The sequence below is a fragment of the Mixophyes fleayi genome, chromosome 5 (assembly GCF_038048845.1).
Source record: "Mixophyes fleayi isolate aMixFle1 chromosome 5, aMixFle1.hap1, whole genome shotgun sequence".
NCBI lineage: Eukaryota > Metazoa > Chordata > Amphibia > Anura > Limnodynastidae > Mixophyes > Mixophyes fleayi.
In genome coordinates this window covers 28,569,193-28,583,956 of record NC_134406.1, presented here as the reverse complement: position 1 = coordinate 28,583,956, position 14,764 = coordinate 28,569,193, and the positions used below count along the sequence as shown (strand labels likewise).

At 41.2% G+C, this 14,764-nt stretch overlaps 1 protein-coding gene across 4 annotated transcripts in view; it reads right to left on the bottom strand.

Annotated features, from left to right (window-relative positions):
- The window catches only part of CACNB2 (calcium voltage-gated channel auxiliary subunit beta 2), a 243,637-nt gene that overhangs the window by 129,939 nt on the left and 98,934 nt on the right, over positions 1-14,764 (bottom strand). Inside the window, exon 1 of one of the 4 annotated variants that reach the window (XM_075211923.1) lies at positions 2,116-2,270. The exons of the other annotated variants lie outside the window; for them this stretch is intronic. Coding sequence (XP_075068024.1) covers positions 2,116-2,196 — 81 coding nt within the window. The 5' untranslated portion in view covers positions 2,197-2,270. Of the gene's footprint in view, positions 1-2,115; positions 2,271-14,764 lie in introns of those variants that run through there. 4 annotated transcript variants of the gene reach the window in all.

Here is a 14,764-nt window from a genome sequence, read left to right as displayed (position 1 = left end):
CAATATTCACCTATAGATTCAAGCAGACATCCTGGCTCAGGACTGCTCAATCTGCAAGTTCTCCAGGCTGGAAGGCCTGTGGATTTAGGTCCCAAAAGAGTGAGGATACGGTTAGGTACAATTTTAAGGGGTGCCGGATTTCAATTTAAACCAAATTGCAAAATAAACTGAGGCTCCGGACCCAAGAGACCCTGATAGAAAGCCCATATTATACTCATTTTCAATGAACCGTGGAATTATGATAAAAGCAGTTCACAGTCATCATCCGCTATTTATATATCGCTACTAGTTCCATAGTGCTGTACAGAGAACTCATTCACATCATCCCTGCCCCATTGGAGCTTACAGACTAAATATACTAACATACACACAAACAGACCTAGAGAGAGTAAGGTCAATTTAATAGCAGCCAATTAACATACTAGCATGTTTTTGGAATGTGGGAGGAAACCCACGCAAACACGGGGAGAACATACAAACACCACACAGATAAGGCCATGGTCGGGAATAGAACTCATGGCCTCAGTGCTGTAAGGCAGAAGTGTTAGCCACTACACCACTGTGCTGCCCACAGTCCACTGATTTTCAGTACCAGGGCAACTAGGTCCTCGGCTCAGCACTGGACACACAATCTAGGCTGACTAGTCTTGGATTAAGGCAATAATCACTAAGCATTTTAATTATTAATGCTATGTATGCTTTGGTAGTGCAGTGAGCCCTAATTTGCACAAGTATGCCTAAATTTCCACCAAAGTGCACGAGTTTACGGAGCAAGATGGAGGCGAATGCAGAGGATGAGAAGATTGCATAGGTCAAGGGGAGGAGCTGAGCAGGATAAAAACATTACTTACAAAGTACAGAGCTGGAACAATACATTGCCTTAGCAACATTTGGGTAGAGGCCCAGCTAAGCCTCCTGTGTCCCACGTGCTACTCTCAATAGAGCAGAGCATGGTCCTCTTCTGTTCCACATTGGGAGCATGTGTCCATCAGAAGAGGTCTCCGCTCTGCTCTTTGAGGGTAAAGTTTGGGCCACGGGTAGAGCAGGTAGCACATGGACCTCAGAACAGACATGTGATTTCAATTTGCAGAGCAAAAAGCTCAAAACCAGTGGATAGGGCGCATAGTTAGGGGCATTCTTTGCTGTGCAGGGGTGACCACAAAGATTTCCACCCCGCCAACAAGCTCAGCCCATATATCGACAACCTTAAATAATGTATTTAGTGTATAAAATGCAAAAAAACAAATACATGTATTAAAATATCACTGGACGTTACAGAACCATTTTCAAAACAAAGTATAGAAGCTACATAGAAGCAGATCATCCAAACTGTTATTTTGTTATTGTGTACAATTCCTAATATTTGTCAAAAAAAGTTTGTTACAAATATATGCCACTATGCTATATTTTCTTAAAATGCTTGTAATGTAATACATTATTCTTAATATATATATATATATATATATATATATATATATATATATATATATATATATATATTATATATGTGTGCTTTACACACACACACACACACATATATAATATATATATATATATATATATATATATATATATATATATATATATACATATTTATTTATTTATGTTTTCTATAAATGTTCTTTACGTTCTTTACACATTTTCTCCCTTTGTCTACTGGCTATCACTGACCTGGGTAGCCTGGTGAAATGCAATTGGGTTAAGTGTTGAGATTTTAAGCCTTAGGCTTTCTAAATATAGATGAGGTTTTAAACCACACATTGAATAATAATTTTACCGCAGGGCTACAGTATAGAAACTGGACCTCAACCATAATTAAAAAAGGTAAAAAAAGAAAACTACCTACATCAAAAAGCATATCCCTACCATATCTCCATAAACTTAAAAAAGAAATATGTTTATATTTATTAAAACAATAACAACAAAATTCAATACTAGATTATTGTGCTTTTGCCTTTTCCTCTATGCTTAACAGGCAACAATATTTTTGCTTTAATTGTACATAATGTACAGAAATATAAACGAACAAAATAATTTCAAGAAATTAGAGCCACTGGCGAGTGGATAAATGACACCAATAATATTCACTGACATAATTGCTTTAGTTGTACTTACCCAGGACACATTTTTACCCTTGGGCGCCTTTAGCATGGCAGCATGCAGCGTTAAAAAGATTAATAACAGTTCCACCAGCATGGAAAGTCGAGGTTCCTCTGTAGCCCCCAAAAATAAACTCCTTCTGGCTTGTCAATACCGGCATATTAAACAGTAAACATGACAAGAGTAAAACAAAGCCACAAGTCTCAACATTCCATCCAGCAAACTAAAAAAAAAAAAAAAAGTCAAAATGTCTTTTTTTTTTTAAGTACCGTTCACGTAAACTCAGGACACGAGAAGTTCATGTTGTTGCCCATCAGGATGCCTTAGCAAAAGCCCCCCAAAAGTAATAATAGATAAAACAAGATATTGGACCTCCATAAAAAAAAAAAAGTCTAATGTCACAAAATGCAGTCACTCGTCTGCTGTGGAACAGCCGTGCTGATTACTCACAAAGCTTTAATAAAAGCTTTGAGGCTGAAGCTTATGGGAGAGAATTAAGACATAAATACTAGATGCTGCTACCATTCAGGAGACCTTGAAAGTTGCATGGTGATAGTATCATCCCACAGGCATCTGTGTTTTTTCGATGTATATATTTTTTTCCCCTTAACCTAGGGACTAAATATAGGGGAAAGAAGAAACGGTGTTGAGCTGAAATAAATAATGCATGCAAACAGGTAGAGATTACCAGACAAGCACCCTTGCAGAATGTTCCTGCATCAGAGACTCATATAGAGCACCTGTTGTTGATGTAACTCCACAATGGGATTCCGGTAACCTGACAACCACTAAAGGTTGGTCTGAAAGGTAAGGAAAACAAGTATACTATCATAAAGGGAAAGCTGGAATCACTGATCTGCCGTGTGTGTCTGTTTATCCCCTCGTCCATCCCTTACTTTTACTGCGCTCACTGTCAATCTAGATTAGCGCAGCAGATCCAGGCTAAATTTTGCAACTATCAGATGTGATTAGTGTGAGTTGATTGAAATCGGATCATACATCTCACTCACAGAGGCCAGTACCATTTAAGACGACAGTCTATTTTACTGCATCAATTATAATCAACTCAAATGTAAATTGTTTTGAGAAATGATACAAAAAAAACTAAAATGCAAATTGATGCAAATTAAGGGACTATACTAAGTTGTTCAATAATATTTAATAAAAATATGTTAACCCCCCCCAGCTTTTTAAAATAAAGTGTAACTGAATAAAACACTCCCAAAACCCTTGTCCACTAATTTATTAAATATAACATAAACATTTTATTTTTATTTTTGCTTGATCCATCGTAGTCCAAATACAAAAAGAAGAAAGAAAAGTCCCCATATGAAATGACCAGTACGCTCATAAAGAATGATTGCTGCAAAATGGTCAAATGCCCAATAGCCTCAAGCAGATTGTGATTGGCTGGTTATGCAGGGCAGCCCAGGTTGGTCCCACTTTGATCATGTTCCGGCGGTCATTCGTAGTGAGCCTATGGGTCAATTTTTTATGTGGACTTTTCATTTTTCTGTGTCTGCAACAGATCAAGAAAGGAGAAAATAACATTTTCATATTGAAAAAAGTGCTAAAAAAAAGGTGCTAAAAGTTTATTTCAATATTGTGTACGTTTTTTACTCTTTTCCAGAAGTCTTATAGACCCTTATCCTATAACACTAGGATGGCAAAGTTGGCACCGTATGGGTTCAAATAACAACATGAAAGTTTGGAACAATTTAGTCTTCGTCTGTACATAGCATTTAAATGAACACTATATAACAGACATGGATTTGTCAGAAATGTTGTTCACTAAGTTTTTGGTATTTAAGATTGTTTATTGGGATCCTGTCTTTTTGATACTGTGAAGATTTAAGCGCTAGTATATGCTCTTATTGTGTACCGTCAATTTAAGAAATTATATATGGTGAGTTCCTAAGGGTTTTTTTGGCAGCATTTACCCAGGAACCCCAGAGTGGGATCATGACTGTTTCTTGTTGCTTTATAAGTCAATGTTTAATAAAGTGACAAATTTAAACAGTTTAAACAGATATATAATGATAGGGATTTTTTGTGGCCAGCGTAGTTTTTATGGGTGTCTCTGTTACCCAGCCCATCCTACCCATCACCCTTGTTGCCAGGAAGGGAACCCCTGGCACACACCTACTATGCACCTTCTTCTGTGTGCTGACCAATGAAAGGTCCGTGAGCAGCTCAGCTAAGGTAGTGCTGATTGGCAAGTAGAGGGTGTTACACTGTGCTGTAGTGGTCCAAGGAGTAAGCCACAGTGTGACAGGGAACAAGTGGGTAGAGCTCTGGGCAGTGCAGGATTATGGCACTGTGCCATGGTGGTCCTGGGTGGGGAGTGAGTGGCAGCCGGTGTGAGAGGAAGGAATCAGACAGCTCCTTTGATAGACATTGCAGGATTACTATCACAAATAACTGTTTGGCTGCTGCCCATGCACAGCACTCCCTTCTGACTGTATAGGGGAAGTTGACCTGCTAACTGTGATTCATGAACTCTGGTGATAAGTTCTGTTATCATTACTAGTGTCAGCTAGTGAACTCCAGTGAATTCTTGTAATATTGCAGAGTAAAACCACCCTCCAATAAGCATAAACTATATATGTCTGAATTTGCATTAGAACTACACATTGTTGTGCCATTCACCTTCGTTCACCTGGCTTCTGTAGTTTCTTAGCGGGCCTCTATATAAGTATGCTGCAAGCACAGGAAAAACGTGCATGGAAGGCTATAGCATAGACCCATCACAGTTTAGGACAGTAGCCCCCATGTACATAAACTTGGGCACCCCTGCTCTGGACAGTGTATTGCATGAAGTGCTTAGACATGGTTCCTCAGAAGCCTCCCCTAAAAGGCCAAAACGTGAGTACATAGTCTGCATAGTCATAGTAGTAGTCTGCCTTTGTTGGGTTACATATATAAATATCAGTGTCCACCCTGTCCTTTCATTCACTATTCAGACAAATCCTAAAATGTGGATTAAGTATTCATACTAAAAATAAACATTTCTCATAATTTGAGTTAACTTTATTATCTTACCTTTAATTTCCAAGACTACGAGATTTATTCTGATTGAGGCACCATCTGCACCTTACTATACTACATAGATAAAACGGCAAGAAGAAGAGGTGTGCCCACTGGGAAATGCAGCTTCCAATTAGAGATGTTCAGTGACCCCCGTGTTCTGGTTTTGGATCCCGATTTTTTTTCTAAAATCCCAATTTTTTTTTGCCAAAATCACATATTTTTGTTTCCCCCCCCTACATTATTATTAACCTCAATAACACTAATTTCAAGACATTTGCAGTCAATTTTGACCACCTCACAGGTCACAATATTATTTTCACACACTTTCAAACAAAGACTGCAGATTTAGAAGACCAACCCTGCCAGAATTATTATTTGTATTTCAGCAATGACAATTAGCCATGGAGCTCTCCTGAATGTCACTGGAGACTTTGAAGAATGCTGCTACCCCTCCTCTTTCTTTTCTACCTATGACGCTGCCCAACTGCACTAGAGACTGCCAAGAACTTTGCTACGCCTTCTGTGTCCCTCTGTGAAACGGCGCTGGAACGCCGTGGAGGGCGGTACTTATAGAATCCAAAGCTCGTGAGATCCGACGACGTAACAATGACGTTTTGCCTCATTTTGAATTCCGAGGGCGAGCGAAAGTACAGAGTACTCGGATCCGCTAAGTTCGGGTGTGTTCGGTTCTCGGAGAACAGAGCCTGAGCATCTCTACTTCTAATAAGCCATCACTACTTCAGCAGCTAAAGCTCTGATTGGCTGTTGGAGTTCCGTGAAGGACAGGAGACGGAACTCTAGCAGCCAATAACTGCACTAGAGTAATAACTGATAAGAGTTCCCTTCCATGGCAAATTCAACTCTTCTGCTACTCACTGCTCCGTCTTTTCATCTGGCCCCTTTAGTAAGCAGGCGCCAAAGCCGTCTCTTCAGCCACAACCACAGTACTCCTGCATCTGACTTTAAGTAGTGATGCTGATAGTTATTTTAAATTCTTTATTTCAACAGGTCAACAAGGACAACATAACAATGCAAGATAAGTGAGAAAACTGCTGAATAGACCGTATTTAACAGAGTCAGATATGAGAACATTGCAAATTCAATGGAATAAACTAGGGATGTGCACCGGCGACTTTTGAGGTCTCGTGTTTTGTGTTTTGGATCCAGATTTTCGTTATTTTTGGGGTTCGGATTTGTCTCGCAAAACACTTGACGAAAGGTCTCGGTTCGGATTTAAGGTTTTGGATTCGGATTTTTTTTGAAAAAAACATAAAAAGTTTAAAAATCAAGTTTTTGGGCTTATTTTCACTCCTAGGCTATTATTAACCTCAATAACATTCAATAACAAGCATTTCCACTAATTTACAGTGTATTCTGAACACCTCACAATATAGTTATTAGTCCAAAACGTTGCAACAAGGTATCTTTCTGGACTGCGTAGAGGAGTGGGTCACCACAATATATATTAAAAACCCTGAACTTTTATGATTCGCACCAATAAATGTACCTGGACTGCGTAGAGGAGTGGGTCACCACAATATATATTAAAAACCCTGAACTTTTATGAATCGCACCAATAAATGTACCTGGACTGCGTAGAGGAGTGGGTCACCACAATATATATTAAAAACCCTGACCTTTTATGATTCGCACCAATAAATGTACCTGGACTGCGTAGAGGAGTGGGTCACCACAATATATATTAAAAACCCTGAACTTTTATGAATCGCACCAATAAATGTACCTGGACTGCATAGAGGAGTGGGTCACCACAATATATATTAAAAACCCTGAACTTTTATGATTCGCACCAATAAATGTACCTGGACTGCGTAGAGGAGTGGGTCACCACAATATATATTAAAAACCCTGAACTTTTATGAATCGCACCAATAAATGTACCTGGACTGCGTAGAGGAGTGGGTCACCACAATATATATTAAAAACCCTGAACTTTTATGATTCGCACCAATAAATGTACCTGGACTGCGTAGAGGAGTGGGTCACCACAATATATATTAAAAACCCTGAACTTTTATGAATCGCACCAATAAATGTACCTGGACTGCGTAGAGGAGTGGGTCACCACAATATATATTAAAAACCCTGAACTTTTATGATTCGCACCAATAAATGTACCTGGACTGCGTAGAGGAGTGGGTCACCACAATATATTAAAAACCCTGAACTTTTATGAATCGCACCAATAAATGTACCTGGACTGCGTAGAGGAGTGGGTCACCACAATATATATAATAAGAAAACCATCAACTTTTATGAATCGCACCAATAAATGTACCTGGACTGCGTAGAGGAGTGGGTCACCACAATATATATTAAAAACCCTGAACTTTTATGAATCGCACCAATAAATGTACCTGGACTGCCTAGAGGAGTGGGCACTGGGCACCACAATAAAATATATAAAAAACCTTCAACAGGTCTGCATTACACTACACATACGGCTGCTCCTCCATCCTCTCCATCATATACATGTTGGAGTTTTAGCGTGTGACAACCTCTTGTTTTTGATAATGTCAGTGCATTTTGAATATTTTTCAATTTGCCCCACACCACTGAATGTACTTTATCTATGATACGCATCTATCTATCTTGACTGCGTAGTGTGGTGGCCCTGGTACACAATTTGGTACCGAGGCCACAATATAATTAAAAAACCCTCCATGTGTCAGAATTCCACCAAACAAGTATCTGGACTGCGTAGTGGGGTGGCCCCGGTACCCAATTTGATACCGGGGCCACAATACCTCCTCCAAACATGGTACAGACAATTTGTCATTGAGATCCCATCAAGTATGTTAAAGACAGACAGGGTCCAAGTGTTATTGGTTGACTTTGTAAACCAAAAAACTGTCCCTGTTGCACATAGTCATGCAATGAAGACTGACTTTTTCATTTAAAGGCACCATCTTTCAAGTGTAGTGTTTGTAAGTCTAAGTCATATTATACTTTTGGTAAAATTGGTTTATTTTGTTCCTCTTTATGGTAACTACTAATAGAATTAAAGTATTAAATAGAAGCGGCAGTTCCTCTTTATGGTAATTAGTAATAGAATTAAAGTATTAAATAGAATTAAAGTATGAAATAGAATTAAAGTATTAAATAGAATTAAAGTATGAAATAGAGTGGTATAGAGTTGTAGTGTGGTATAGATAGAGTGGTCCCCACAATATAATAATAAAACCCTCAACTGGTCTGAATTCCACCAAACAAGTATCTGGACTGCGTAGTGTGGTGGCCCCGGTACACAATTTGGTACCGAGGCCACAATATAATTAAAAAATTGGGCATCAACTGTCACCGTTGTTTAATATCTGATACACCTAAATATGAACTGCACAGTGGAGTGGCCCCGGTAGTAAATTTGGTGCCGGGGCCACAATACCTCCTCCAACTTCCAAGTGTAGTGTTTATAAAGACAGACAGCATCGAAGTGTTATTAGTTGACTTTCTTAACCCAAAAATTGTCCCTGTTGCAAATATTCGTGCAATGGACAGTTACTTTTTTATTGAAAGACTCAAGCTTTCAAGTGTAGTGTTTATAAAATATAAACAACAATACAGTAGTTTTAGAGCACGTCAATACCTCTTGTTTTAAATTAGGACACGGCATTTTACTTTTGGTTTAATTTCTTGAATTTTTTAAAATTTGGTTTTACTTTTTGAACATGGCAAACGACTGTTGATTGGTCATATAATGCAAAAAAAAAAGTTCCAAGATGGAATTGTCCTTGGGCCCTCACACCCACCCTTATGTTGTTGAAATAGGACATGCACACTTTAACAAACCAATCATTTCAGCGACAGGGCCTACCAAACAACTTTGGCTGAAATGATTGGTTTGTTTGGGCCCCCACACCAAAAAAGCTATTCATCTCTCCCTGTACAGACTAAACAGGCTCTACTGAGGCAAGATGTCGTCCTCATCCTCAACCTCTGATTCCTCTCCCCCTACAGTGTGTACTTCCTCCTCATCACACATTATCAATTCGTCCCCGCTGGACTCCACAACCACAGGTCCCTCTGTAGTATCTGGAGGGCAGTGCTGTACTTCATTGAGGAATTGATTATTCATTTTTATAAACATCATTTTTTCAACGTTGTGAGGAAGCAACCTCCTTCGCCGCTCACTGACCAGGTTCCCCGCTGCACTAAAAACTCTTTCCGAGTACACACTGGAGGGGGGACAACTCAGGTAAAATAGAGCCAGTTTATACAGGGGCTTCCAAACTGCCTTTTTTTCCTGCCAGTAACAATATGGACTGTCTGACATGTCTACTTGGATGGTGTCAGCAAAGTAATCATCCACAATTTTTTCTATTGTGACAGCATCCAATGCAGCGAGAGTAGACATGTCTGCAATGGTTGGCAGGTCCTTCAGTCCGGACCAGATGTTATCAGCATCCCCGCCAGTGCCTCTTTTGGGAAAACTGAGCTTTTTCCTCGCAGCCATAGATGTGGAAGAAAATGAGGGTGGAGCTGTTGGCATGTCACGGTCCTCTTCAGAGGACAATCTCCTGACCAGCAGGTCTTTGCACCGCTGTAGACTTGTGTCCGCCGGAAACAGAGACACAACATACGCTTTAAACCGAGGATCGAGCACGGTGGCCAGAATGTATTCCTCTGACTTTAAAAGAGTGACCACCCTCGGATCCTGGCAAAGCATATGAAGGGCTACATCCACAAGAGCTACATGCTTGGTGTAATCGCAATGGCTTACCAGCTCCTCCCTCACTTTCTCCAGCTGCTTCTGCAACAGCCTGATCAGGGGAATGACCTGACTCAAGCTGGCAGTGTCGGAACTGACTTTTCGTGTGGCAAGTTCAAATGGCTGCAGAACCTTGCACAACACGGAAATCAGTCTCCACTGCGCTTGACTGAGGCGCATCCCCACTCCTTTGCCTATGTCGTAGGTGGCTGTGTAGGCCTGAATGGCCTTTTGCTGCTCCTCCATCCTCTGCAGCATATAGAGGGTGGAGTTCCAGCGCGTCACAACCTCTTGTTTGAGGTGATGGCAGGGCAGGTTCATGCTTTTTTGATGTGCCTCTAGTCTGCGGTAGGCACTGGCTGAATGCCGAAAGTGTCCAGCAATTTTGCGCGCCACCGCAAGCATCTCCTGCACACTCCTGTCACTCTTGAGGTAATGCTGCACCACCAAATTAATGGTGTGGGCAAAACATGGGACGTGCTGGAAATTGCCCATATTTAATGCCCGCACAATGTTACTGGCATTGTCTGACACCACAAATCCCCATGAGAGTCTAAGTGGGGTAAGCCACTGGGAGATAATTTCCCTCATTTTCTCTAATATGTTGTCAGCGTTGTGCCTCTTATTAAAGCCTGTAATACACAATGTTGCCTGCCTTTGCATGAGCAGCCATTTTGTAGATGCTGCTACTGATGCAGCTGTTGCTGTTGCTGCGGAAGGGGATGCATCTACCCAGTGGGCTGTCACAGTCATATAGTCCTTCGTTTGCCCAGAACCACTTGTCCACATGTCCGTGGTTAAGTGGACAGTGGGTACAACCGCATTTTTAAGAGCACTGAGGACACTTGATCGTACTTCTCTGTACATTTTTGGTATCGCCTGCCTAGTGAAGTGGAATCTCGAGGGGATTTGGTACCGGGGACACAATACCTCCATCAACCCTCTAAATCCCACTCCACTGATGGCGGACACCGGGCGCACGTCTAACACCAACATTGCAGTTACAGCCGCAGTTATACGCTTTGCAATAGGGTGACTACTATCGTATTTTGTGGTCATGGCAAACGACTGTTGGACGCTCAATTGTTTTGTGAAAGACTTAGCGGTCTTACGACTTTCCCTCTGGGAAGATGACCGACTAACAGCAGCAACAGCAGCAGTGGCAGTAGTAGGCGTACCGCTGCAGGATTCCTCGGATGAATCCCGTATTGAGGAGGACTCAGTCTGGCTGCTGACTTGGGCTGCAGGACTGAATCTGATGGAGATTGTGGAGGAAGTTGACGAGGAGGGTGTTGCTGGTGTGTATCCAACTGCACCACGGGATTTAGGTGTCCCTGTACCGATGAGGGTCCTAGCCCCAGTTCCTGAACTAACCACTGAACTATGAAGGTTATTCAGGTGACGTATAAGGGAGGATGTTCCTAGGTGGGCAAGATCCTTACCCCTGCTTATTTGAGCTTTACATAAGCTACATATGGCCATACATTGGTTGTCTGGATTTGGATAAAAATAACTCCAGACCGAAGAGGTGCATTTTTTGGTCTTCTGACCAGGCATGACGATGGGCTTTTTCATCCCATGGACATCAGCTGTTTCCCCCCCTGGTGCCTCATTTACAATAACCACATCACCATCCTCATCATCAAGTTCCTCCACAGCGCCAGCTACATCATCAATAGCCTCCTCCCGAGCCACCTCTTCCCGTACAGTGATGGGAAGGTCAGGCATGACAACCACCAACATCCTTGGACTCGCCTTGTGGATTTGTGATAATTTCTCTTTAGAAGGCAGAGTTGTTTGCTGTTTTGTTGCTGACAGCATAACTCTCTTCAATTATTTGTAGGGGGGGGGAGGAGGAGGAGGGCTAAGATCCGTGGGTGAAGCTGAACCACTAGTCATGAACACGGGCCAGGGCCTAAGCCGTTCCTTGCCACTCCGTGTCGTAAATGGCATATTGGCAACTTTACGTTTCTCCTCAGATGATTTTAAGTTTCTCTTTTTGCTACTTTTTCTTAACTTGGGCTTTTTGGATTTTACATGCCCGGTACTACGAGATTGGGCATCGGGCTTGGAAGACGACGTTGATGGCATTTCATCGTCTATGTCATGACTAGTGGCAGCAGCTTCAGCATTAGGAGGAAGTGGGTCTTGATCTTTCCCTACTTTATCCTCCAAATTTTTGATCTCCATTATATGTAGCACAAGATACTGCAGAATGTGTGAACTTGGTAATATTGCAGTACCAATGGACTTATACTGCTGTATTGGTTTTGCAAATTTGGTTATAATTATTATATATTTTTTTTTTTTTAATTTTTTTTTTTTTTTTACTTTTTTTTTATTTTTAAAAAACTTGGGAATAGTGGGGAAATAACTATGCCCTTAGAAGCACAGAGCACAGGACACAGCACCACTGGACTGAACAGGACACGGCACAGGACCCAGCAGCACTACGGAACTCAGCAGGACAGAGCACAGGACACAGCACCACTGGACTGATACTGCAGAATGTGTGAACTTTGTAATATTGCAGTACCAATGGACTTATACTGCTGGATTGGTTTTGCAAATTTGGTTATAATTATTATATATTTTTTTTTTTTTTTAATTTTTAATTTTTTTTTATTTTTTTATTTTTTAAAAACTTGGGAATAATGGGGAAATAACTATGCCCTTAGAAGCACAGAGCACAGGACACAGCACCACTGGACTGAACAGGACACGGCACAGGACCCAGCAGCACTACGGAACTCAGCAGGACAGAGCACAGGACACAGCACCACTGGACTGATACTGCAGAATGTGTAAACTTTGTAATATTGCAGTACCAATGGGCTTATACTGCAGGATTGGTTGTGCAAATTTTGTGGTAATTAAAAAAAATTAAAGTAGTTTTTGGTATTTTTTAAAAAACTTTTTTTTATTTTTTTAAACACAGGGGAATATTGGGGAAATAACTATGCCCTTAGAAGCACAGAGCACAGGACACAGCACCACTGGACTGAACAGGACACAGCACAGGACCCAGCAGCACCACTGACCTCAGAAGGACAGAGCACAGCACACAGCACCACTGGACTGATACTGCAGAACACAGCACAGCACAGCACAGCGCAGCACAGCACAGCACAGCACAGAACTAAACAGCACAGCACGAGATCTACCAGGACAGAGGACCACCTAACACACCCTCCCTCTACCCTGATCAATGCCCGAGTGAAGATGGCGGCGACTAGCGGGGAATTTATAGGATCCGAGTATCGCGAGATCCGACAACGGGATTATGAGTCAGAGCCTCAGTTTCACATTTGAATTTGGCGCCAATACCCGGATCTGTCTCGGATCCGACTCGGATCCGCAACGTTCGGGTGGGCTCGGATTTCATAAATCCGAGTGCGCTCATCCCTAGAATAAACACATTGTATAAGAAACAAACAGTACAGGGAATCCATTGATTCATTTTTTTTATATCTATGAGGGTCATAACAAAATAAAGGAGGGGGCGTTGGAAGAGGGCAGGTTGGGGGGGGGAATACATATGTATTTATTGTGCTTTGGGTGAAGGAAGGCTTATTTTTAACTTAGGTTTGTATGTAAGGGTTATAGGTCATTATAATAATTGAGGGACAATATTAAGGGATAATATTAATTTTAGAGTGGAGAAGCAAAATTTGTTTAGACTAGTCATAGGTATGGTGTAGGAATATGTGCTATGGGGGAGCACAGTTGCACAGTGGTTAGCATCCGACCAGGGTGCTCTGTTTTTTCCCCACACTCAATTAAGGTGTTTGGAGGGGAGTGGAGGAGAGTACAGGGCAGCCCAACACTTCAAAAACACTAGGTACGCCCTCGGGGGAATGTGGCCACACCCCCATCATGATACCACGCCTCAATCATGACATGACCACACACAACGTCCCGATGTCAGAATTCAAAATGCTGGGAGTTATGTGAATGACAAATATTCTCTGTACAATACTGAGTTATATGGTGGCGCTATACAAATAATCAATAATAAGAAAATGTCTCTGGTTGTGTAGATAGTATGTTATGTTCTCCATTTCAGCTACTTGTCAGATATAGTTTTTAAGTTCATGTGAGGAGGCAGAAAGACAGTTCTTACAATGCCTGCTTAGAACCCACTTAGCAGACTAGCTGGAGGCAAGGTCCTTTAAATAAATGTGTACAAAAAAAAAAAAAACAGCGTAGCCCTACCTAGAGTAATCACAGCCCTCAGACCCCACCCCACTATACCACACCTCCTAAATATAAAAATGGGACAAAAAAGGACCACCCACAAGACACACAAAAACAACCCTATTTGGTCTTACTGCACCACTATAAGTCACATTCTCTTTGGTATATAAAATCAGAACTGTCCCACCATAAACACATTCTATTGGATGATATGATTATACAGTATATTGCTAAGTTTAACTTTAATATAAACAACCACACAAGTTGGATGTATGGAGTGTTTTCATTTGTAGAACCAGAAGCCTCACTTCACTAATCTGTGTTGTTAACATTCTAATGCTCTGACTGGTGACAGGTTCCTCTAGCACCGCCCACTTCCTGCACATCCGAATGTAATCAGTTTGTTGAAGAATGAATACAATAGGCGCAGTGACCATAGTCTAATACAGCTGACGTCACTAGTTTCTAGGGAATGAGTGTTGGCTCGGCCTACCTACTGTTTGCCTCTACTGTATGCAAGTGACAGGGACACTTCTGGGAAACCTTTAACACAAATGTGTGCTAACTGGATGTATGTTTTGTTTTCATACAAAATGTGACTTCCAATCCCAATCAATTAAGCAAGAACATAAAACTAATGGAGTGAAAGGAGTGAAAGTTTCCTTCCTGCACTTAACATCAAAGACAATAGCTTCCAACTGCAGTATA